Genomic DNA, 24,059 nt, shown 5'->3' with positions numbered 1-24,059 from the left:
ACGGTCTGGTGCTGCGTTTACGTCCCAGCGGAAATGGGAAACTTCTCATTCGCGCTCAGTGCCGTCATTTCGTCGCGAATGTGGGCAGAACGGTTTAGAACTTTAGAACCGAGTACCGGAACTCTCCATTCTGTCCGAGAAGACCGTTCGATAAGAGAAAGAAGGGCGATAAACAGGAGTTTGCGGGGGGGGGGGGGGGGGGGCTTGCCGCCCCCCTAGCGTCTGGAAAACGTCACTGCATTCAGTCTGAAATAGGCCCTTGAGACAGGCACGCCAGGCAGTTGCTTGGAGCCCCGGCCAATAGGGGGCCCCCGAGGGCTGCCAAAATGTGCTCCACAGCAACGACAAGAATGTGCGATTTGAAATGACATGACACCGCAGGAGCAGCACAGACAGAAATAAAAACAATAAAAACACAATAAAAACAATGCACAAAGGCTTTATTTAACTTACAAGACAGGTCGTAAAGAAAGAGTCAAATAAAGGATTCAAAAAGGGAAAGTAATCAATACCCAAAACAACGTTAGAGTACCAGAAACTAAAGATAAGAACAGCAGCTTCGTTCTGACTTGAGATAAGTCGTCGTCGCTCGAAAAGTTTCCCTTTGTGTCCAAAACGAGTGAAAATAGATCAGCAGCAAAGAATCTCAAACAGATTTTTATATTATATCTTTCAAAATAAAAGTATCTTTTAATATATTTTGGTTATAAATATGTAAATTTGACTTCATTTTACGTACAAATACCATTTACATGATTTTCTTTAATGTTAGGGTTCAAAAAGCAAAGAAAATTATACAAAGAATCAATAATTTATATCGGTATAGATCGATAGATAACTCGAACCCGTCATTGGTGAACTGTCGTTCATGTCTTGTCCACGAGGCGGCGCTGTTCGCCTACACATCAAACCCTGGACCGGTCAAACCGGAGACCGGTCCAGGGTCCGGAGACCGGTTTGACCGGAACGACGTCACGCAGCGGATCCGGGGTGGCCGTTAATCGGCTGGCCGATCGATCCGCCTCCATCCTCTCGGCCTGGAGGTGACGGGTTCCGGCCCGGGTTCCGGCCCGGGTTCCGCCCCCCCGGGGGTTCTGCTGCTGCCTCTGCTGGTGGACTGCGATCTCTCTGCTGAAGCGCATCGCCCCCAGCTGGCCATGCGACGCTTCGTTCATGGCTTTGGACCGCATGCACATGCGGTATTTGTCCGGGGGCAGCTCCTCGGCGCAGCGCTTCTCGTGCCACAGGTGGAACAAGCCGCGTGACGGCGCCCGGACCAATAGGAGCCTGGTGCGCAGGTACTTCCTGTACAGGAGGACGTCCTCACCTCCCCAGCCCTTAATGTTCAGGTCAAACCCCCCTGGAGACGAGAGCAGTGCAGTCAGCGTCGTCATGGTGATTTCTGTCAATGGGCTCGGCACTCGGAACCGGTTCCCCCGGTAACGGTGGCCGTGATACTGACCCACTTTGATGAAGTCCGAGCGGTACTGGCAGGTCATGCCGAAACCGAAATCCCTCCAGAAGCCGTTGTCCTTGGTTATCGCCTGCAGAGAGAGCAGAGGTGAGCGTCCTCCAGAGGAACACCTGCAGCACAGGTGAGGAGAGGAAGCGACGTGATTGGCTACCAGCTGTTGCTCCACAGGAGGGACGTGTTCAGGTTCTCCGTAGATCAGGGCGGGGTTGTACTGGCTGAACAGCACCGGGTAGAACACCTTTTTACCTGCGAAGCAGAACGCGTGTTGCTATGACAACCGTGACCAGCTGGAGTTTACACTGCGGGCCGGAACAGAACTCGTCTCTGGCGTCTCACCTGGCTGCGCGTTCAGACGGCAGGTGTTGAGGAAGTCGGCGGTGAAGTGGATGTCGACGTCGCAGAAGAAGAGGAGCACGTTGCCCCCCTTCCAGGAACGGGCGCCGAAGTCCAGACCCCGCCCCCTGGAGAACTCCTCGTCCAGCTGCAGCAGGGTGTAGTTCTGAAAGTTCACCTCCCTGAGGAGGAGGAGATCCAAAGAAATGAAAAATCTTTATTTTGCTTTAGCTTTCTCTTATTTTACAGAAAGTTATATTTCTATAGACGTTATTGGTTTGTTTCATTGATTATTGGCAGGTTCTCCTCTCTTGGGTCCGACCCGTCCTCATGTTGATGGCTCAATCTGTCCCTCCCGGGAGACACCGACCTGCTAAACCGTCCACGGCGGGCAGAGACCGAGCCCAGCGGACGATGCTAACGCGACAGCAGCTTCACTTAAACATTAAACCGCTTCGTCCGTGCTTCACTTAAACATTAAACCGCTTCGTCCGTGCTTCACTTAAACATTAAACCGCTTCGTCCGCGCTTCACTTAAATATTAAACCGCTTCGTCCGTGCTTCACTTTAAACATTAAACCGCTTCGTCCGTGCTTCATTTTAAACATTAAACCGCTTCGTCCGTGCTTCACTTAAACATTAAACCGCTTCGTCCGCGCTTCACTTTAAACATTAAACCGCTTCGTCCGTGCTTCACTTTAAACATTAAACCGCTTCGTCCGCGCTTCACTTTAAACATTAAACCGCTTCGTCCGTGCTTCACTTTAAACATTAAACCGCTTCGTCCGTGCTTCACTTAAACATTAAACCGCTTCGTCCGCGCTTCACTTTAAACATTAAACCACTTCGTCCGCGCTTCACTTTAAACATTAAACCGCTTCGTCCGTGCTTCACTTTAAACATTAAACCGCTTCGTCCGTGCTTCACTTAAACATTAAACCGCTTCGTCCGCGCTTCACTTAAACATTAAACCGCTTCGTCCGTGCTTCACTTAAACATTAAACCGCTTCGTCCGCGCTTCACTTAAACATTAAACCGCTTCGTCCGTGCTTCACTTTAAACATTAAACCGCTTCGTCCGTGCTTCACTTTAAACATTAAACCGCTTCGTCCGTGCTTCACTTTAAACATTAAACCGCTTCGTCCGTGCTTCGCTTTAAACATTAAACCGCTTCGTCCGTGCTTCATTTTAAACATTAAACCGCTTCGCCCGCGCTTCACTTAAACATTAAACCGCTTCGTCCGTGCTTCATTTTAAACATTAAACCGCTTCATCCGTGCTTCACTTTAAACATTAAACCGCTTCGTCCGTGCTTCACTTAAACATTAAACCGCTTCGTCCGTGCTTCACTTTAAACATTAAACCGCTTCGTCCGCGCTTCACTTAAACATTAAACCGCTTCGTCCGTGCTTCACTTAAACATCAAACCGCTTCGTCCGTGCTTCACTTAAACATTAAACCGCTTCGTCCGTGCTTCACTTAAACATTAAACCGCTTCGTCCGTGCTTCACTTTAAACATTAAACCGCTTCGTCCGTGCTTCACTTAAACATTAAACCGCTTCGTCCGTGCTTCACTTTAAACATTAAACCGCTTCGTCCGTGCTTCACTTTAAACATTAAACCGCTTCGCCCGCGCTTCACTTAAACATTAAACCGCTTCGTCCGTGCTTCACTTAAAACATTAAACCGCTTCGTCCGTGCTTCACTTTAAACATTAAACCGCTTCGTCCGTGCTTCACTTTAAACATTAAACCGCTTCGTCCGTGCTTCATTTTAAACATTAAACCGCTTCGTCCGTGCTTCACTTTAAACATTAAACCGCTTCGTCCGCGCTTCACTTTAAACATTAAACCGCTTCGTCCGTGCTTCACTTTAAACATTAAACCGCTTCGTCCGTGCTTCACTTTAAACGTTAAACCGCTTCGTCCGTGCTTCACTTTAAACATTAAACCGCTTCGTCCGTGCTTCACTTTAAACATTAAACCGCTTCGTCCGTGCTTCACTTTAAACATTAAACCGCTTCGTCCGTGCTTCACTTAAACATTAAACCGCTTCGTCCGCGCTTCACTTAAACATTAAACCGCTTCGTCCGTGCTTCACTTAAACATTAAACCGCTTCGTCCGTGCTTCACTTAAACATTAAACCGCTTCGTCCGTGCTTCACTTTAAACATTAAACCGCTTCGTCCGTGCTTCACTTAAACATTAAACCGCTTCGTCCGTGCTTCACTTAAACATTAAACCGCTTCGTCCGTGCTTCATTTTAAACATTAAACCGCTTCGTCCGCGCTTCATTTTAAACATTAAACCGCTTCGTCCGCGCTTCACTTAAACATTAAACCGCTTCGTCCGTGCTTCACTTTAAACATTAAACCGCTTCGTCCGCGCTTCACTTTAAACATTAAACCGCTTCGTCCGCGCTTCACTTTAAACATTAAACCGCTTCGTCCGTGCTTCACTTTAAACATTAAACCGCTTCGTCCGTGCTTCACTTTAAACATTAAACCGCTTCGTCCGTGCTTCACTTCTTCTCTCGTGGCGCCTGCAGCAGAGGCGTGTTTACTGTAAGCGTGGAGGCCGCGCTCTGAAACGCCGTCCAGCAGCCGGGCCGGTCCGGTTCGTCCTGCTCAGAACAAGGCGTGGCTACTGCAGAATGGCTCCAGCTGTTTTTGGGAGAATCCACGGCGTGCTAATGAAATCAGAGCGTGAGGGGGGGGGGGGGGGGGGGGGCATGTTTGACATGAAGCAAATAAAGCCTCGCTGTAGAGACGGGACGGGGTCAGATCGGATCCCCATGCAGATAGAGGTGTGTGTGTGTGTGTGTGCGTGTGTGTGCGTGCGTGCGTGCGTGCGCTCCGCCTGTCACTCACCTGGATGTGTTCTCCAGGGTGCTTCGGACTTCGTCCAGCTGCTCCTTCCCAAAATACACAACGGTCAGATGGACCCGCCCGTCCTGACGCACGCAGACGTCCCTGTATGAACAAACAAACACACACAGACAGGCGAGGAGTCGTCTCTGGAGACATGCTGGATGTCTGAGAGACCGGTACCAACGACCCGCGGACCGGTTTGGTACCGGTCCCCAAGCCCTGGGCCGGCCCCCATAAAGGTAACCGAACTCTCCCCGTTACGTCCGTCTCGGTCACGCCACGCATGAACGCTAACATTAAAGGTGCGTATTTGAGTCCGGCGCTCCTTTCTGAAGGAGAAAGCTAATAACCAATCGATGTCATTGATGGTTTGAATAATGATCCATTTCTGCTGCATTCCAGCCTGAGGACACACCGAGAGAAAGGAGGATGCGGGACGTGTCAAATGCAACACGTACGCAGAGCACACACACACAGTGTCCTGTAATAAGCAGTGTAATAAGCAGTAATAACGCAGTGAACACAGGCGGAGGTTCCGTCCCACCTGAAGTTGTGCATGAACTGCTTGAAGTTGTCCGAGCGGCCGGACAGCGGGACGACGACGTTGACGAGGACGGCGCTGGTGTCCACCGTCTCGTGTCTCACCTTCATCAGCGGCCCGAAGGGACGGAAGAGGAGGAGACGCCTGAACGCCTGAGCCGCCGCCCCGGAGAAGAGCAGACTGTACAGCGTCCCCTTGTCCTTCTCCGTCCGGGTGATGCCTGCACGCACACACACACGCACAGAGACACACACGCACAGAGACACACACACAGAGACACACACACACACACACAGAGACACACACACACACACGCACACACGCACAGAGACACACACACACACACAGAGACACACACAGAGAGACACACACACACACACGCACAGAGACGCACAGAGACACACAGACACACGCACACACAGAGACACACACACAGAGACACACACACACACACGCACAGAGACACACAGACACACGCACACACAGAGACACACACACAGAGACACACACAGAGAGACACACACACACACACACACAGAGACACACACACACACACGCACACACAGAGACACACACACAGAGACACACACACACACACACACAGAGACACAGAGACATACACACACACAGAGACACACAGACACACACACACACACACACACACACACACAGAGAGACACACACACACACACACACAGACACACACACACACACACACGCACAGAGACACACACACACACACGCACACACGCACAGAGACACACACACACACACAGAGACACACACAGAGAGACACACACACACACACGCACAGAGACACACACACACACGCACAGAGACACACAGACACACGCACACAGAGACACACACACAGAGACACACACACACACACGCACAGAGACACACAGACACACGCACACACAGAGACACACGCACACACACAGAGACACACACAGACACACACACACACACACACAGAGACACACACACACACACACGCACAGAGACACACACACACACGCACAGAGACACACAGACACACGCACACACAGAGACACACACACAGAGACACACACACACACACACACAGAGACACAGAGACATACACACACACAGAGACACACACGCACAGAGACACACAGACACACACACACACACACACACACACACACAGAGACACACACGCACAGAGACACACAGACACACACACACACACAGACACACACACACACACACACACGCACACACACACACACACAAAGACACACACACACACACAGAGACACACACACACACACACACGCACAGAGACACACACACACAAAGACACACACACACACACACACAGACACACACACACGCACAGAGACACACACGCACACACACACACACACATGCACACACACACACACACACACACACACACGCACACACTGGAACTACAGGAAGTCATGCTTGTACGCTGCAGATTGGTCTCCGCCTTGTTGCCGTGGCGACAGGTTTGATCTGTTTAACACGCGTGACGGACGGAGCAGCTGTGACGGGACCGGCGGAGAACGCGGGATCAGAAGGAAGCTCCGCCCACCTGACCCATCCAGTTCCTCAACGTTCCGTTCAGACAAAAGGGGGCGTGTCCAGAACACACTCCACAGCATTCCTCACCTTCTCTGAAGTCCGACAGCGAGAACACTTTGCTCCGGCTGCCGTCCCGGGACGAGGGCGTGTTGAGGTCACGCAGGGCCGTCTCCAGCACCTCCTTCAGCTCCTCACGTTTGTCCTTCCTCAGAGGCTTCTGCACGGGGAGGCGGGCCAGGCCCGTCTCCAGCTGGTACACCCTATGCAGGGAGAAACTCTCGAACGGAACCGCGGCGTACTCGCTGGACACCCTGGCGCCCGCGTTCACCTCGGCCTTAGACAGCTGGTTTTTAAGGAAGCTTTGGAGGTCTCCTTGCTGGCCCCCGGGCCCCCGAGTGTCCCCGAGGCCCCCACCTGGTTCCTGTCCCTCTGCTGGCCCCCCGGTGCCGGTCTGGAGGCTGTCCCGGACTCCCTTCAGCTGCTGACTACGCTCCTGCAGATCCTCCTTGAGCTGAGCAATCTGCTTCTTCAAGGAGGAGATGTGGAGCAGGTGCTGCTCCTCCCGCTCCTGGAGGAGCGCCTGATAAGACCGATCACCGGCAGGCGCCCCGCTTTGAGCCGCTCCTGCACCCCTCCCCGGCCCCGTGCCCGCCATGCTGGGCAGAGCAAGCCTCGGCGGGTGGTGGTCTGAGTGCGGCGGCGTGCAGATCAACACGTAGAGGAGCGACAGGGAGCAGCAGAGGAGCAGCAGCGCGCCTCCTCTGCTGGAGCTCCACACCAGGAGCCCACGTCTCAACATCGCTGCAGGAAGCATGAAACCCCCGGAGCTCACGCTGGAGTCCACCTGAGGCGACGCTAGAGTCCACCTGAGGCGATGCTAGAGTCCACCTGAGACGATGCTAGAGTCCACCTGAGGCGATGCTAGAGTCCACCTGAGGCGATGCTAGAGTCCACCTGAGGCGACGCTAGAGTCCACCTGAGGCGACGCTAGAGTCCACCTGAGGCGATGCTAGAGTCCACCTGAGACGACGCTAGAGTCCACCTGAGGCGACGCTAGAGTCCACCTGAGGCGATGCTAGAGTCCACCTGAGGCGATGCTAGAGTCCACCTGAGGCGATGCTAGAGTCCACCTGAGGCGATGCTAGAGTCCACCTGAGGCGACGCTAGAGTCCACCTGAGGCGATGCTAGAGTCCACCTGAGGCGATGCTAGAGTCCACCTGAGACGATGCTAGAGTCCACCTGAGGTGATGCTAGAGTCCACCTGAGGTGATGCTCCTCCTCCGCCGGGGGGGCGCGTTGAATAAATGAGGTCCAAAAGCGTGTGCAGCACGTTAGATCTTCTTCCTGCTCGTCCAATCAGCTCCGTGTGTGCCAACAACAACAACAACAACAACAACAACGTCCAGAGACGGGGTCCAGAGACGGGGTCCAGAGACGGGGTCCAGAGACGGGGTCCAGAGACGGCGTCCAGAGACGGGGATAACTCCCAGACCGGCGTCAGTGAAATCAGCTTCTTGTGTTGAATGTGGACAAACATCTGTTAACATCTGTTAACATCTGTTAACAGATGTTAACAGATGTGTGTGTGTGTGTGTGTGTGTGTGTGCGTGCGTGCGTGTGCGTGCGTGCGTGTTGGGCGGAGTTACTCGCCGCTCCGCACACAATCAGCTCTTTGACGGTTCTGGCTGAAGCCCGGCCCAATGAAAGGATTATTATGTGGGGGGGGTGAATGCTGGCCTGTGCTCTGAATCAGGAGGCGGGGCATCGATCCAGCACCTCCTCCGCCGAGGAGCGGGCGCTCCGGGACAAGAGGGAGCCGAGGAGAACCCTCATCAACGGAGCCAGCTGGTTTATTATGGGATGGTGTCCACTGTCCAATTATGACCATTTAAGATGTGCTTCCATCCAAAACGCCAGCGAGGTCGCCATGGTAACGTAATGATTCGGTCACTTCAGGTCCAGAACGCTGGTTCTGGGAGTCTAACCAATCAGGATCAGCTGCAAGGAGGCGGCCTCAATGAAGATCAATGAAACCTGGACCGGATCAGCACCACAACGTGCTGGGGGGGGGGTCTTCACCCACATCCAAACGAACAGATCACGTGACCTCCCAATCAACAAAACTAATCGATCAAAACTGTCACTCACGTTAGATCCATAAAGTTAACGTGAACGCGAATCCCGTTAACATTCAGAACTTCGGGTCCCTGAACGCGTGTCCACGTGCGGATCACTCACCGTCCCGGTCCCGGTCCCGGTCCCGGTGCCGCGCTCCGGTCCTGAAGCCAACACGAACGGAGCGCAGGAGCGGCGCGAACGTTAGTACCGCCGTGTACCGGGAGGGAACCGGAAGACACGGGAGGCTCCCTTCAAAATAGAGGCATCCGGCGCGGAAGTCGACTGTTTCCTTGTTTGTAAACATTGTGACGTGTTTGGTGGGCGGGGCCTAGTATCGGAGATATCTTCTTCACAAGTGGATCATTTCAGGCTCTCTGCGTGGCCGTGACAGCGACGATGACCCTAAAATCTAGAATCTTTTTTCATGTAATTCCTTTGTTTATATTCGGTCTGACGTCATTAATTATGACATCATTCTATTACGTAACGGATCTGCTAAATGTCCTCGCTTCTGCTCACAAATGACTTTGAGCCGCTGCGGTCAAACGCCTGCGTTTTATTTTGAAGGTCCTGAGAGGAAGTCCTGTCTGCTGACAGGCTGGACTTGACGTTAATGCTTTGGTTCTGGTTCTGGGTCTGCCGCCGGTCCAGCCCCCCCCCCCCCCCCCCATAAAGACGGCCTTGTTAGCTGATCCAGGAAACACTGCAACCTTTCACTTCAGAACCGAACAGGACGCGAGGCCCGGTTCTGGATCAGAACCGGGAGGCTGTGGCGACTTCTGCAACCTAAGATTGGAATTTAGCTTCCATGTTCTGTAAAATATACAGAAATTTACTGAAAATATTATATTATATAGTCTCATGTTGTAAAGTCACAAAATACAAGAACTGCACCTTTGTTTGCAGGAATATACTTCTGAAACAGGATTATACTTCTGAAACACAGGAATATACTTCTGAAACAGGAATATACTTCTGAAACACAGGAATATACTTCTGAAACAGGAATATACTTCTGAAACACAGGAATATACTTCTGAAACACAGGAATATACTTCTGAAACAGGAATATACTTCTGAAACACAGGACTATACTTCTGAAACACAGGAATACTTTGTACACTTTGTAGTTTCAGTAAAAACGTTTAATCGATGGCCTAACTACAAAACTACAAATATAATGTACGCAAATAATGATGAACGTCCGGACGTCAAAGTCCCACGCGAGGAAACGCGCATCAGAAGTTAAATAATTAATACATCAAAGAAGCTGCAACAATCAATTCGTCAATAGTTCAGAAATTGATCCACGACAGTTCGGATCAGTGATCGATCAGATTGACGCCACGTTGTCATGTTATGTTTTAGCACCCCCACGCGGCTGACTCTGGAACTACACCAGAAAGTGCATGAGAGGAATCACCCAAGGTTCTGTTCCTGTTCGAGTCCAGAACACAGAAGCAGTTTTATTCCCGTTTTAGCACAGGTTAGCCTCTGGATGCTAACAGCGCTAACTGTGGCACCGGGTAGTTAGGACCAGGGAACTCCCCACAGCTTTGGGCCCGGGGGGGGTTCCTGCGTCCGAACGAGGCCGACGGGGAACCGGATCCTTTGTTGCGACAACAGACGGAGACAAGAGACGAAGGACAACAATGATAGTTCTACACGCTTTAATGGGAACCACAAGTACACAACGGTGTATAAAAATACAAAGGAAGCTCCTACAAGTCTGGAAAGACGACATTACTGTGGTTTAGCTGTTTAGTGCACGACAGGGATTAGGATTAGGGCTGAGGTTAACCAGTATAAACCAGTAACTGAGTGAGGGTTAGTTAACCAGTAACTGAGTGAGGGTTAGTTAACCAGTAACTGAGTGAGGGTTAGTTAACCAGTAACTGAGTTAGGGTTAGTTAACCAGTAACTGAGTGAGGGTTAGTTAACCAGTAACTGAGTTAGGGTTAGTTAACCAGTACATTCTGCTGCTCAGCAGAAACACGCGACCTGAAGCCGGACCTGAAGCCGGACCTGAAGCGAGTTTTCCTTTCCTTCAGACTCAGCATCTACTTTTATTTAAAATAATTATTTGGTAGCAATTCAAGCAAAATTAGACTTTTATTTTCAGGCTGTTTCATCAGCAGAGGAGAAGTCAGCAAATAGAATTTGTTCCTGGAGCGTTTTCATTCTGTTGCTGTTTGTTAACCCTTAAAGTTCTGGAAGATCTCCGCGGCGTCCAGCCAGGCCTGGAAGCAGCTCAGGCCTCGGTCCCGGATCTGCTTCCTGCCTTTGTCGGTGATCAGGTCGCCGTTCTGCTTCACGATCACCAGCTTGGGTACCGCGGTGATCGTAAAGCGCTCCTTCAACACGCTGAGAGGGGAAACAGTCCACAACGCAAACAGTCAGGCAACAACACAAACAGTCCACAACGCAAACAGTCCACAACACAAACAGGCAACAACGCAAACAGGCAACAACGCAAACAGTCCACAACGCAAACAGTCCACAACGCAAACAGGCAACAACAACACAAACAGTCAGGCAACAACACAAACAGTTCACAACGCAAACAGTCCACAACACAAACAGGCAACAACGCAAACAGGCAACAACGCAAACAGTCCACAACGCAAACAGTCCACAACGCAAACAGTCCACAACGCAAACAGTCCACAACGCAAACAGGCAACAACAACACAAACAGTCCACAACGCAAACAGTCCACAACGCAAACAGTCCACAACGCAAACAGTCCACAACGCAAACAGGCAACAACACAAACAGGCAACAACGCAAACAGGCAACAACGCAAACAGGCAACAATGCAAACAGGCAACAACGCAAACAGGCAACAACGCAAACAGGCAACAACACAAACAGGCAACAACACAAACAGGCAACAACGCAAACAGTCAACAATGCAAACAGGCAACAATACAAACGGGTGATTCTCATGAAATCAAGACTTAGAAGGTATCAAGCATAAGAACTTTTAACATGCCCCTGAATATTTTTTTTGTACATATAAGATTATGGGGTGAACTAACTAAAAAGTATATTTTCAGAATTAAAAAAAAAAAATCCTATTTGTTTATCGACATTTTTTGGTTAAAAATGATTATTTTTGGCCATTGTTACAGTAGACTCTTATTACTCTGGAGAGATACATTTTAAAATATTTTAATTTAATATAATTTCCTTTCACCGGAACCCGCCCCTCACTGATCCCAGCCAGAGGAGGACTAGCTAACGCGCTGACCGGAACCCGCTCCTCACTGATCCCAGCCAGAGGAGGACTAGCTAACGCGCTGACCGGAACCCGCTCCTCACTGTTTGTATCCGTCCGCCCACGGCAGCGCCAGCCAGTCTCCGTGCAGCGCGTGGTAATACTCCACCATGTCGTCGGAGGACTTGTCGGAGGAGATGAAGACTATCTCGAACTGGGCCGGGGTCTCGCGCTCCTCCATCAGATCCGTGTAGAAGTCACACAGGACGGGCGTGAAGTCCCGACACGGCGGGCACCACCCGGCGGAGAAGTAGATCCCCACCACCTTGTTCCCCAGCGCCTCCTCCGGGTCGATCAGGTCCCCGTCCTTATTGAGCAGCGTCCGGCCGGTGAAGAGCTCCGCCATGTCGGGTCTGTTCGGGTGTGTTCGGCTCGGCTCGGCTCGGCTCGAACCGGTCGCGTCTGGCGGGTCTGGAGCTCCAGATCACATTTCCTTGTTTTGGTTTCCTGAAGTTCTCCGTTCAGCTCCTTCCGGTCGCAGCCAATCCTGTTAGTCACCGGCGGACCAATGAGGAGGCGGCTCGTGCTGCGTGCACACCCAGGGGGCGGGGCAATGCTGCGTTCAGTCTGCTTCACGACGCTTCGCGGCACTTTGAGGCAGCTGGATCCACGCATGCGCACTGTCTGTCCGACGAATAATTTTTAAATTATAAAACATTTTATTCCTTTTTATTAATCATTTAAGGAAAAAAAGCAACACTAAAAAATACAATTAAAAACTAAATATATATAGAAAAAAAACCATGAATTCACTTTCAAACCGTTTCTCATATTTTTAGAGCATTGTGCATTTATTTATTTAGCCTTTGTTTTTAATTGTATATTTTAATTATTAAATATATAGTAATTAAAGCTTAATCATATGTAGCATAATTCAAAAAAACGACACAATTGTAAATATTAACTTAACTAAAACATAAAAAAACAATATTTGTGCCACTAATGTATTATATTTTGATTAGATTTTCTGTCAGCGGAAAGCTGCATCTGAAAATGTTCATGTCTTTCTGATTACTAAATGTGGATGATAATATTGGCACCAAATGCTCTGTTGCTGTCAAAAATCTCAATAAAATTTAAGTCCTAAAAAAACAAAACTATATTTGCGTATCTACCAATTATTAAAATCTGATGATACTCCAGCAGTTTTTTTTTCTACAAACAGAAACCGAAGTTAAATCCAGAATCTCTCCGGTGATGTTTTAGCTTCTCCTCCTCTTCTATGACCTGTTCTACTCCTTCACTCCGTTCAGTCTCCATTGCTGTTGCTTCTCCTCCTTATTGCTTCAGTACGGGAAGAGGCTTTTTATTTATTGTAAACTGCCTCCCCTCGTTCCTTCAGGGAGGAGTCGGAGGTGGTTTGGAAGGAAACTCGGCTTCGTTTCCTTCCATTGCTGCTCATAAGAGGAACGTTCTGCTCCGGAGCCCATTTAAACATGACCTCCAATTCCAATGTATCCAACATGCAGCGACTGGTGGAACAACTGAAGCTGGAGGCCAGCGTGGAGAGAGTCAAGGTACAGAAAAAAAGAGTGAGCTTTTCCTCAAAAGGATAAATACACATTACAGGTCCTCTTTGATCCCTTAGCCATGCTTGGATGCTGGATCTTCCAGCGTCCTCTCAGGAAGTCTTTCCCTGTAAATGATGTTTGCAGGTTTCCCAGGCGGCTGCAGAGCTGCAGCAGTTCTGTCTGCAGAACGCAGCCAAAGACCCCCTGCTGCTCGGGGTCCCGGCGGGCAGCAACCCCTTCAGAGATCCGCGCTCCTGCGCCGTGCTGTAAAGGTCAGAGGCAAATCACACAGCCTGAACTTCTAACACTTCATGGAGATAAGAAGTATTAAACGATGACCACCTTTCTGCAGAAGAACCAGACGCAGGCACGACTCTGGCGACTCACTCGCAGAAGAATCCAGTTTTATAAAAGCATTTTTAGATTGTAAGTTCATGTTTTTCATGACTTGTTTTTACACATTAAAAGGGCTAAATGTGAACCCATTTCATTCCAGTCTCTTTTAACGCTTACTTCATGTCAGAATGAATCTCTAGTCTCACACAGCGGATGTTATTCTGCCTTGGAATCTCACCACATCAGAACTTCCTGATGCTCAATCTAAGTTTGGAGCACGGAGAGGAAATCTGTTCATCCTGTTCCCGACCGCAAAGCGACTCGGCAGGGAGGCGCTCGGAGATTCCTGGCTTCGATATAAAATCACCCGAATGAAGGTGAATCATGTTTCAATCGGAGAACTCCTCCTGGATGAGTCAGCAGTTTTACCTTTTGAAATATAGCATAAAAGACATTTAACATTTGACTTAATAAATACAAATAATCATCATATAAACAACAAAATTGGGTCCCAGGACATGGAAATATTTGATTAAGATTAAGAACTTACGCCACCTACTGGTAATAATAATAATAATAATGATAATAATGATGATGATGATGATGATGATGATGATAATCTTAACAAACCTTTTTAGTTCTTCACGTCGTTTGGAGTGTGTATAACAGCTCGACTACAAATATCAGTAATAGAGATCATGATTACACACAAACCTTTGGTCTATGTGCTTTCGTATAAAACACACACACACACACACACACACGCACACACACACGCTTGTGAACAGACAAAGAGCTTTGAAGGTGAAGTCGCCTCCAGCCATCGTTTCCTTTTTAAAGCACAAGTAACCTGAACAGCTTGAATGGAGTCTCCTTTTAAAGGCGTGGGCGGGAGCTGCCTTTGGTTTCAGTGACACCCCCTTCTCTCTCACACACACACACACACACACACTGCTCGGCGCTGTGTGTCTGTTCAGGGTTTATTTCCACGCTGACTATGATCATTGATGAGGAACCACACGGCGACACAGCTTGTTCTGATCCGGTTTGACTCCTGTTTGTCGATGACACCGGACCTTTATCAAACGAGGAGATGGCCCAGGTGTGCAGGCTCTATGTAAGACTGGTGGCAGGTAAGACTTATTCACAATGGTGTTTCTATGGAAGCCGGACTTTCAATGTGCTGATTGTCTGCTCAATGATTGAAGGAGGCATCTCTACCTCATTAAAAATGTCCAAATGGGCTTCCATATGTGGAATAAAATATGAGAATAAAGTCATTAATAAATAAATAAAGGATTAAAGCTGAACTCGAGCTGCTCCGAAACTCACCAGAGCAGTGTGTGTGTGTGCGTGTGTGTGTGAAACAGGAGTGGGCGTTTCCAGGAGAAATCGTTACTCTTCTCTTCCCTGTGAGACTGACTGGAATCATGACTCAGCAGTTATTCACCAATAACTCCAAAAGTGATCATACAATTTTGTGTGTGGAATGTGGTCACACTCTGTGTGTGTGTGTGTGTGTGTGTGTGTTTGGGTTTTGGTCTGTGATTGTCTTTTTTATTTGTCTTCCTGGCTGCAGCTCTGGTCTTATGCAAACACTCCCTGGCTGAAGGGAATTCCACAGACGAGCCTGCCAATAGGACTGTGTCCCATTGTCATCACCATGGCAACGGAGACAACTGCACAGGTAGATGTGGGCAATAGGTGAGGGGCGGCTTCATAAATGAGTTTTAGTGGCTAAAGTGCTGATGTGGATTTAAATACGATCTCATGGCAACAAACAGGAAGTAAACTATCGCCACGCCCATGAGGACATAGTTCAGATTGTTGTGACATCACGATGATGACGCTTCACGACAAATTAATTGTTCCGGGGAAACGACGCATGACATTTAGAAGCAGTAGCAAAAATGAGAGTTTCCATAATTCCAGCTGTGGAAGATAGCTACTCTCATCTACTCTCATCTATTCTCATCTACCGGAGGTCAGAGGTCAAAGGTCGGCCGGCCGGCAGCTGCTGGGGAGTGTTTCGGTTTTCATGGTGGGGAGGAAAATGTGGAGAGACACTGTTGTCTCTCTGTCCTAGTCTAACAGGTGTTTGATCTAAGGGAGGGGTAACTATGGAGACACGCGGCTAACGAGGACCTGATTTAACATTTCCTGGCACCGAATCACGAGAACTCACTGGGTCCGATTACAAACGGTCTATTTATACATCAGAAACAGAAACAGTCCTGCAGATAGAAACAGTCCTGCAGTGCAGATAGAAACAGTCCTGCAGATAGAAACGGTCCTGCAGATAGAAACAGTCCTACAGATAGAAACAGTCCTGCAGATAGAATCAGTCCTGCAGATAGAAACGGTCCTGCAGATAGAATCAGTCCTGCAGATAGAAACAGTTCTGCAGATAGAAACAGTCCTGCAGATAGAATCAGTCCTGCAGATAGAAACAGTCCTGCAGATAGAAACGGTCCTGCAGATAGAAACAGTCCTGCAGATAGAAACAGTCCTACAGATAGAAACAGTCCTGCAGTGCAGATAGAAACAGTCCTGCAGATAGAAACAGTCCTGCAGTGCAGATAGAAACGGTCCTGCAGATAGAATCAGTCCTGCAGATAGAAACAGTCCTGCAGATAGAAACAGTCCTGCAGATAGAATCAGTCCTGCAGATAGAAACAGTCCTGCAGATAGAAACAGTCCTGCAGATAGAAACGGTCCTGCAGATAGAAACAGTCCTGCAGATAGAAACAGTCCTGCAGATAGAAACAGTCCTGCAGATAGAAACAGTCCTGCAGATAGAAACAGTCCTGCAGATAGAGACAGTCCTGCATGAAACCAGCAGGACGCTGTTATCTTATAACTTGTTCTCCTAATTAGTGACGTGCAGTTTGCAGCCTTCGTGCTAAACGAAGCTAAGCTAACTAGCGGCTGCCTGCAGCCCGTCCTTTGAACGCCACGGCATCAGATATTTGATATTTGGGAACCAAACAGATGAAAAATGCTGCTTTGATCATTTCTTTTTGTTGCTTATTCAAACCTTTATTGAAACAGGATGATTCAGTGAGATATGGATCTCATTTCTGAGAGACAAAACCGGTACGAACCGCTTCTCAAAGCTGTCATTTAATTTCTCCAGATACGGGACAGTGGGGCGGCCACTTCTCCAAATGTCCCGAGGAGCTGCTGAACTACTGCGTCCACGGGGACTGCCGTTACATCAAAGAACAGGAGGCGCCGTCCTGCAGGTGAGACTCGGCGCCCGACTTCAGAGACGAAGCCGTAAAAACGAGGAAAGAATTGAAAGAAATGAACATTTCATGGCAGATGGTTTAACGATGGAAGACGTGACGGCCTCTTCGTCCCTCGTCTCAGGTGTCACCGGGGCTTCATTGGGGCCAGGTGTGAATTCCTGGACCTGGACTGGCGGATAGGAGACAAACGGCAAATTATCATCGCCTGCGTCATAGCAGGACTCGTCTTCCTCACCCTCCTCGTTGTCTTCATCTGCATTTGTTCATCGTACGTTAGATTGTATTTTAACGAACCCTCGGCGTCCCAGGTTTGTCCTGGAGAACCGGCTCGCCGTTTGGTCTGTCCTCTCTGAGCTCCTGGAGTAAACATGGCCGCCCTCTGTTGGTATAGAACAGAGTCCTAAGGTCCATCAAACTCACCTTTGAACGAAGACTGTCCGTAGAATGTTGGTGTGGATTGATTATTGATTATAGATCATATCCGTCTATAACATGTTTGCGTTTCAGTCGTAGATGCCGGTTGGCTGGACGGAGGAGAAGACGGAGGGAAGAGCCCGGTAACGGGATGGAGAAGCTGAGCATGATGGACGCCAGCGTGAGTCCGGCGGCGCCGCCGGATCCGCCCCTCGCCAGCGCCGTTTGAGGAGTGTGTGCGTGGTCTGTTTGTCCTTCGTGGGACAGACGAGGCTTTTTGACTCGGCAGCATCCCTCTGCTCCAAGACACCTCTTTGGGATGGAGGAGGAGCAGAGGAGCAGAGGAGCCTCCTCCTCCTCTCAGGGAGGAAGGAGGTGCCATTCTGGGACGTTTTCCAAACGGCACCGAGCGCCAGTAAGAGTGGGCGGGACTCCTGGTCTGTGTGGGAGGCGCTGAGGAGGAGGGACTGTCGGAAAGCAAAGAGTCCAGAATCATAAAGGGACGAGCGGAAGACGCGTCCGTGTCTTTGTCTCGCGTTGCTTTCATGAATGTTTCACAATCTGCAAAATCAGCAGTTTTATTATTAACCCTGGAGCCGCCGCCCGTCCCAGGTCCCAGATCAGGCCCAGTGAAGGAGGAGCCTCCTCCATAGGAGCCGCTGATCCCAGGTCAGAGGAGCACAAGGAGAACTTCAGAGCGGTGTATTTGGATCTGAGGGCGGGGCAGGACAGCTGGGTCAGTGTGAGCTGAAAACGGTTTAGAGACGGGTTCTACTGACGGTACGATGAACTCAGACACGGCGCCGATCTATCCGGGTCACCGATCAATAAATACCGTTTTATATTTGCTCAGCTTTTTGTAGAAATTCAGCACAAATACGAGAAATGAAAATCTATTTGTACGAGCGCTGTGACGACGTCATTGTCGACCAATGAGGTCGCAGACGCTTCACAAGGCTCCAGGACCGTTTCAGCTGTACCTGAGGTACAGGTGAGCAGGCTGATGCAATCAGGGGCGGAGTTGAGCAGGTGAAGAGGGACTGATGGTGTCTCACGCCCTTTAACGACCTCACCAGGTGTTCGGTCACTTCCTGCCTGAAAGGACTTGAAAAGATGAGAACATGTTCCACCCCGTCCCTGAACAGACGGGCCAGTTCCTAGACCTGTTCTCGGGGGAGAACCAAACCAAAACGATGCTCCTCGCTCTCATCTCGGCGCCGTTCCCCCAGCTGCAGGTCCGGGGTCAGAGTTCATTTGTTCTTCCTTTTCTTTTTTACCTTGTTGTTTTGTATCGTTGCTGCGACAGAAGAGAAAGAATAAATACAATGAAATATATATATATATATATATTCTGTCTGTAGGAGGCCCGGATTCAAACCCACAACCTTCTCACTAGGAGGAGATGGTGATCACTGCAGACCTGCTTCAGGTGACATTATAAAAATGTCAGCAGACTTAAATTCAAATCCTGTCTTCCTCATAATATTTGTACGAGAAGTGCCACGCCGATGTTTAAGTATCACTCGGAGCGGGGAGCGATGCCGACGCGCTCCCAGTCAGCCAATCACAGCGGAGTTAGAGACCTTTTGATTTGTTTCCTCATCCTCGGCGCTTTCCCACATTCTGAGGTTGATCATTTCACTTTTGTTAACGTGAGATTTGAGTTCTTCCGCTGCTGATTGGTGGAAACCTCGACCGCCTTTCAGACCTGAGACGAACCGGATCAGGATGATGTCACTGCGCCCCAAAACGCAAAGGGGGTCACGAAAAGGACGTGAAAAGGGATTCATGGTTTCACGGGGACGTTGCTTCAGGGTTTGGGGCGCAGCCTCAGGATAATCAGGCTGCTTTAAGGACGTGATAAAGACTCTTTATTTATTAAAGCAACAACAACAGTTCATTCAGCGTTTGCTTCCACGTTTCTGATGAAGAGGGCGATGAAGATGCAGCCTACGAGGGCCACAGCGGAAGCCGAGATCACCACCACAGTCACGCTTCCTGCCAGGTTGACCAGCGCCCCCAGTCCCACCCCCACTATGAGCTGGGCCAGCTGGACCATGCAGGTGAGGGCGGCGCAGTCCATCCCGGTGCCCCGCTGGCCCCCAGGGCCTCCTCCCAGCTTCAGCTGCTCCTGGAGAAGAGGAGGAAGAGGAGGAGGAAGAGGAGGAGCTGATGTCATCGCTGTTCGGATAAACGAAGGGAACGCTGGGAAGTGGAATTCTGCTCTGCCGGTCCTCATACAGGGGGGGGTCAGATCCCTCCTCCCACCCACCTGATCATAAGTTATTGATCATGGAGGCCAAAACATTTACCGGAAAAAGCGGTTTTAAAATAAGAACCGAATTTCTGACGTCACTCGAGGTTTAACCCCCCCCCCCCGCTGCGTTCGAGAGCAGCGTTATGGCTCCACTAAAGGCCCTGAACGCCTCACGGGCTCACTGTTGCTATCATTTGATGCGTTTTGATTGTTTTCCTGTTTTATGGCTTATTTTTAATATCTCGTCTGCATCTGGAACTTCCTGTAAAACGGCCCCGATGTCCCGTGATGAAGCAGATGCTGCTACCTGCTCCTTCAGCTGGTACTCTGCCATCAGGCTGAACGGGACGATGTAGAGGGTGTTGGACAGGACGCCGAACAAGCTGCAGAGGACCAGGGTGGCGGTGACGCTGGGGAAGAGGCCGATCAGGCCGGTGCCCAGGCCGAACGCCAGGTAGCCCAGGAAGTACATCCCCTTCAGGCCGACGTGTGGGATGAGGAAGTGCTGCACATCTGGAAACACAGACACCAGGTAATCAGAAGCCCCCCCCCTCCACATCTTTAGCTTTGCTACGGTCCAGGCTCTAGACGGATTGAAAGCTGAGATTCTGGGCTTTTCTTTTGCGCGTCACACTCCTATGTTAGAACGCTCCCGCTGGGGGGGGGCTCCTCCCCCCAGAGGACTCACAGGAGTACAGTGCTGAGGACACGGCGTTGATGCACAGCCCCCAGCAGCCCATCTCCACCCCCCTCTCGTAGGCGATGTAGGCTGTGGAGTCATGCCCGGCGTAAGGATCTCCTTTATAAACGATCTGAAACAGAGGAAACGAGCAGGTGAACCTCGCAGGTGGAACGCCGCGGAACGTCACGGAACGCCGCGGAACGCCGCGGAACGCCGTGGAACCACCAATTCATTGTAACCATGACATGACAGCCAATCAGCAACAGCCTCCAACTTTATGACACCAACGTTAGGATTGAGGAGTGAGATCCACGTTGCTGTAGTTTCCTTCACATTCCCGTCTCCATGGCGACACACGGATCAATACCTGTCCCATGAAATCAGTGAAGAAGAGCATGTTGCACAGGAAGGCCGTCCATCCCAGCAGGTGACTGAGGCACAGGAAGCGCAGGTGGCTCGGCATGTCCATGACGGTCTTCATCAGCGACCGGAAGGTCATCCGTTTCTGGGCGTGAAGGTCAAAGGACAGAGACAGGAAGTGTGAGTGTGTGTACAGTGTGGACTCTAGGACGCACCTGCATCCGCCCGACCACCCCCCACTCTGGCCGCTGCCCACCCTGAACAGCCGTACCTGCTTGTTTGGCTGCTTCGTACTGGAGGTCACAGAGCTGCCCCCCCCCAGGGTGGAGAAAGGCCTCGACCTGAGGTCTGGGACTGACTGGGGGCCTTTTTCCAGCGCTCCATAATCATTGGTGTGGGAGCCCAGCAGCCGGAGAGAGCTGGGGGGTGAGAGGTCGGGGGCGTCTTTGCCCAGAGGTCGCTCTGGGATGCTGAAGAGGTGCATGGTGAGGAAGACTCCCCAGGTCAGAGCAGAGAAGAAGTAGATGACCTGGTACTCTGAGCCCAGCAGCTGGCCGAACGCTGAATGCCCCCAGTCCACGGCCCCCACCAGGTATCCACAAGCACCGCCCAGTCCTGGAGAGCAGAGGTGCAGCGGTTCAGACTAGGCCCTGCAGCCTCCTGGGACGTCCCGCGTATCATTCTAAGGCAGGACGAGACAGATGGATGTCCCAGAGGACAGTTTGAGCTGATGGACCGTCGTCTTCCTTCAGACGGGCCGTTTCCGTAGCTGCAAGCCGGAATCACGGACTTCCTGTATCTGTAACACGCTGTGAATAGAACGCCCTCCCTGCTGATTGGCTAATCTTTGCAACGCGTCCCCAGCGTCCCCAGCGTCCCCAGCGTTCCCACCCGTCTCTGGGTGTTCCATTTAGACGCTACCGATGATCAGCTTGGTGGCGCCACCACGATCCGAACGGAAACTAAAACCAGTCGCTGTTAGACATTTACACAGATCAATAATGAGCCGTAGCGCCGGGCCGGTCTGACAGCAGCGAGACGCTCCCGATGGGCTTCATCTAAAACTGGTCTGGGGGGGGGCGTGAATCCCAGCGGTCTCTGCTCCGCCCTCACATTCCAGCCTCCCTGGAGTCGGCTCAGCCCGGACCCGTGACTGCAGCACATGACCCGCTGGGGCTGGACAGCGTTTACCCCCCAGGCGGCGTTCTAGTGTTTATGGACACAGAGTTTCTTCCCAGACTGCTTTGCAACATGATGAGTGTTTAATAAGTCCCATATCGCCAGTCTGCAAAGTGTATGTCGAACCGAAGGCCGTCCAGCAAAGATCAGCAGCGACACACATTACCCAGAATCCCGAGTGGCACCGTTGTGTGTGTGTGTGTGTGTGTCCTACCTGTGAGCAGGGCGTGGTAGTGCAGGCCTCGCTCCTTGTCTTGATGGGAACACACGTCGAACAGGTAGGCCTTGATGGGCCCGTCGATGAAGTCGGCAGCAAAGTCAAACAGGACGGCGCCGAACATCACGACCACGATGGCCCAGACGCTCCTCATCGACCTGTCGCTGACGGTGGCTGCGAGGAGGAGCACAACACGCCGACGCTAAACCGCCATGTTCCGCTCAACCGAATCACAAACTGCAAGCAGAGACACGCCCCCACCTTGGGACAGGTAACGGTGTGTGTTGCTGCTACCAGCGTGTCTGTATCTTATCAGAGTAATCGATGAAAGGCTTCATTGATAAAACCGTCAGCCCTCGCTTCGCCTGGAGCGCGGCCCGTCCCGTGAACGAGTCACACGCTCGGTCACAAGTTAAACCCGAGGGCCACGCCTTCAACGAGCCACCTGTGTGACAGCTGATAACCCCCCCCCTCACCTGATATGACGGCGTCTCCGTTCAGGAACATGGTGATGCCGATCAGCATGAGCACCCCCAGGACCAGGATGTAGGGCCTCCGCCGGCCCCAGGGCGAGCGGCAGCGGTCGCTGGCCGAGCCGATGACGGGCTGGAGCAGGAAGCCCAGGATGGGGCTGAGCAGCCACACCAGGCTGTACAGGCTCCGGGGGAGGCCCACGCTCAGCAGCACCGGCATGACGAAGGCCGCCTCCACGGCGTAGCAGAACTCCCTCCCAAACATGACCAGGCCGTGGAGGACGAGGCGGCCCCTCGGCAGCCGGGGGGGCTCCACGCTTCCAAACGCGGTGCTCTCCTCGCTGTCCTCGAAGCCCCCCTTTGGGTCAGGGAAGCCTGTGGAGTACTGGGGCGAAGAGGGGCCGTTGTGTTTGCCCGGCTCCGGGAACCGGCAGGGGTGGGGCCTCAGGGACTGATCCTCTGACAGAACCGTCATGGTGGAGGGAAGGAAGGAAGGAAGGAAGGAAGGCAGGAACGAGGAGGAGGTTTAGGTAAAGAGTCAAAGTCTCTCAGCCCGCCAGAAGATGGAGGAATGGATGGAAGGCCGGTTCCTGCATCGGTGCTCAGCTAATCCTCGTCTGGACTGCAGAGCTGAGCCCGACCCACAGCGCTCTGCTCCCCGTGAGGAGGGCTGCCAAAGGAGGAGGAGAGAAAGGAGGAGCTGAAGTCCAGGGGCATTCATATCTCCATCGGTACCGTTCACCCCCACCAAGGAGGTTCTGTTTGTCAGCAGGATTACTTGAAACTGCTGGATGCATCTGGATTAATACAATCTGAAGATGGTGCTGGTCTACTTTAGATCCATTAAATTCTGAGAGCGATGCGGATTCCCGTCTGGATACAGAAACATCTGGTCATAAAGTCATAGAGGGGTCCGATCTGAACCATCATGAAACGCGTCTTCTGGTTCTGATCCAGAATGAGGTCAGGAACAAATATTACATTTTAACATTAAACCCGTTTATGGATTCAAGAATCAGTTAAAAATAAACATCAACTCTGATTCACTTTGACTTTTCATGTTGGTGTGTAAAGATACAAGAACAATCTAGAACCTTTCGGTGCTGATCCAGATCACCATGTGGACGGTGTAGATCCAGTTAGGAGGGGAACGAGCTGCTTGGGGGAGGTCTGTGCTCTCTGGGTTC

The 24,059-nt window shown here is 50.9% G+C and overlaps 5 protein-coding genes across 8 annotated transcripts in view; 2 read left to right on the top strand and 3 right to left on the bottom strand.

The window, feature by feature from the left end:
- Positions 1–462: 462 nt before the first annotated feature.
- csgalnact1a (chondroitin sulfate N-acetylgalactosaminyltransferase 1a) lies at positions 463–7,604 on the bottom strand. The gene is made up of 7 exons (XM_068752725.1): positions 6,881–7,604; positions 5,222–5,438; positions 4,678–4,779; positions 1,811–1,989; positions 1,626–1,720; positions 1,463–1,544; positions 463–1,360 (listed from the first exon to the last, which is right to left on the bottom strand). The coding sequence occupies exons 1-7, from the start codon at positions 7,590–7,592 to the stop codon at positions 906–908; spliced, it is 1,842 nt and encodes a 613-aa protein (XP_068608826.1). The 5' UTR covers positions 7,593–7,604; the 3' UTR covers positions 463–905.
- A 2,972-nt stretch (positions 7,605–10,576) lies between these two features.
- Positions 10,577–12,618, bottom strand: nxnl2 (nucleoredoxin like 2). Its single transcript, XM_068753374.1, has 2 exons — positions 12,237–12,618; positions 10,577–11,276 (listed from the first exon to the last, which is right to left on the bottom strand). The coding sequence occupies exons 1-2, from the start codon at positions 12,536–12,538 to the stop codon at positions 11,108–11,110; spliced, it is 471 nt and encodes a 156-aa protein (XP_068609475.1). The 5' UTR covers positions 12,539–12,618; the 3' UTR covers positions 10,577–11,107.
- LOC137908944 (guanine nucleotide-binding protein G(I)/G(S)/G(O) subunit gamma-10-like) overlaps positions 12,389–24,059 on the top strand; it is a 46,708-nt gene continuing 35,037 nt past the window's right edge. Inside the window, exons 1-4 of one of the 2 annotated variants that reach the window (XM_068753375.1) lie at positions 12,389–12,521; positions 13,535–13,709; positions 13,848–13,975; positions 14,056–14,187. In XM_068753375.1, the coding sequence (XP_068609476.1) occupies positions 13,629–13,709; positions 13,848–13,973 (207 nt within the window). In that variant the 5' untranslated portion in view covers positions 12,389–12,521; positions 13,535–13,628 and the 3' untranslated portion in view covers positions 13,974–13,975; positions 14,056–14,187. Of the gene's footprint in view, positions 12,522–13,534; positions 13,710–13,847; positions 13,976–14,055; positions 14,188–24,059 lie in introns of those variants that run through there. The other variant, XM_068753376.1, reaches the window with a different exon arrangement.
- btc (betacellulin, epidermal growth factor family member) lies at positions 15,024–19,144 on the top strand. Of its 3 annotated transcripts, none has more exons than XM_068753005.1 (6): positions 15,024–15,172; positions 15,619–15,726; positions 17,127–17,135; positions 17,176–17,284; positions 17,412–17,558; positions 17,798–19,144. In XM_068753005.1, exons 1-6 carry the CDS (start codon positions 15,133–15,135, stop codon positions 17,931–17,933), a joined length of 549 nt encoding a protein of 182 aa, XP_068609106.1. In that variant the 5' UTR covers positions 15,024–15,132; the 3' UTR covers positions 17,934–19,144. The 3 variants fall into 3 exon arrangements, with proteins under 3 accessions (XP_068609106.1, XP_068609104.1, XP_068609105.1); XM_068753004.1 differs by lacking the exon at positions 17,127–17,135 and adding an exon at positions 15,410–15,503 and having other exon boundaries at positions 15,051–15,172; XM_068753003.1 differs by lacking the exon at positions 17,127–17,135.
- slc45a2 (solute carrier family 45 member 2) lies at positions 19,602–23,347 on the bottom strand. The gene is made up of 7 exons (XM_068753109.1): positions 22,876–23,347; positions 22,397–22,573; positions 21,275–21,618; positions 21,011–21,148; positions 20,650–20,773; positions 20,269–20,474; positions 19,602–19,835 (listed from the first exon to the last, which is right to left on the bottom strand). Exons 1-7 carry the CDS (start codon positions 23,345–23,347, stop codon positions 19,602–19,604), a joined length of 1,695 nt encoding a protein of 564 aa, XP_068609210.1.

The sequence above is a fragment of the Brachionichthys hirsutus genome, chromosome 19 (assembly GCF_040956055.1).
Source record: "Brachionichthys hirsutus isolate HB-005 chromosome 19, CSIRO-AGI_Bhir_v1, whole genome shotgun sequence".
NCBI lineage: Eukaryota > Metazoa > Chordata > Actinopteri > Lophiiformes > Brachionichthyidae > Brachionichthys > Brachionichthys hirsutus.
The sequence above is the reverse complement of the archived record's forward strand: the minus strand, read 5'-3'. Positions and strand labels throughout refer to the sequence as shown.

Coding starts and splice junctions, on each gene's coding strand:
- slc45a2 (XM_068753109.1), bottom strand. CDS start 23,347: ATGACGGTTCTGTCAGAGGATCAGTCCCTGAGGCCCCACCCCTGCCGG. Junction 21,619..22,396: donor CTACCACGCCCTGCTCACAG/GTAGGACACACA, acceptor TCTGCTCTCCAG/GACTGGGCGGTGCTTGTGGA. Junction 19,836..20,268: donor AGTACCAGCTGAAGGAGCAG/GTAGCAGCATCT, acceptor CCTCTTCTCCAG/GAGCAGCTGAAGCTGGGAGG.
- nxnl2 (XM_068753374.1), bottom strand. CDS start 12,538: ATGGCGGAGCTCTTCACCGGCCGGACGCTGCTCAATAAGGACGGGGAC. Junction 11,277..12,236: donor TGGGCGGACGGATACAAACA/GTGAGGAGCGGG, acceptor TTCCCCTCTCAG/CGTGTTGAAGGAGCGCTTTA.
- csgalnact1a (XM_068752725.1), bottom strand. CDS start 7,592: ATGTTGAGACGTGGGCTCCTGGTGTGGAGCTCCAGCAGAGGAGGCGCG. Junction 5,439..6,880: donor GCTGTCGGACTTCAGAGAAG/GTGAGGAATGCT, acceptor GTGTGCGTGCAG/GCATCACCCGGACGGAGAAG. Junction 1,990..4,677: donor ACCCTGGAGAACACATCCAG/GTGAGTGACAGG, acceptor CCTCCTCCTCAG/GGAGGTGAACTTTCAGAACT.
- btc (XM_068753005.1), top strand. CDS start 15,133: ATGGCCCAGGTGTGCAGGCTCTATGTAAGACTGGTGGCAG. Junction 17,285..17,411: donor CAGGAGGCGCCGTCCTGCAG/GTGAGACTCGGC, acceptor CCCTCGTCTCAG/GTGTCACCGGGGCTTCATTG. Junction 17,559..17,797: donor TTCATCTGCATTTGTTCATC/GTACGTTAGATT, acceptor TTTGCGTTTCAG/TCGTAGATGCCGGTTGGCTG.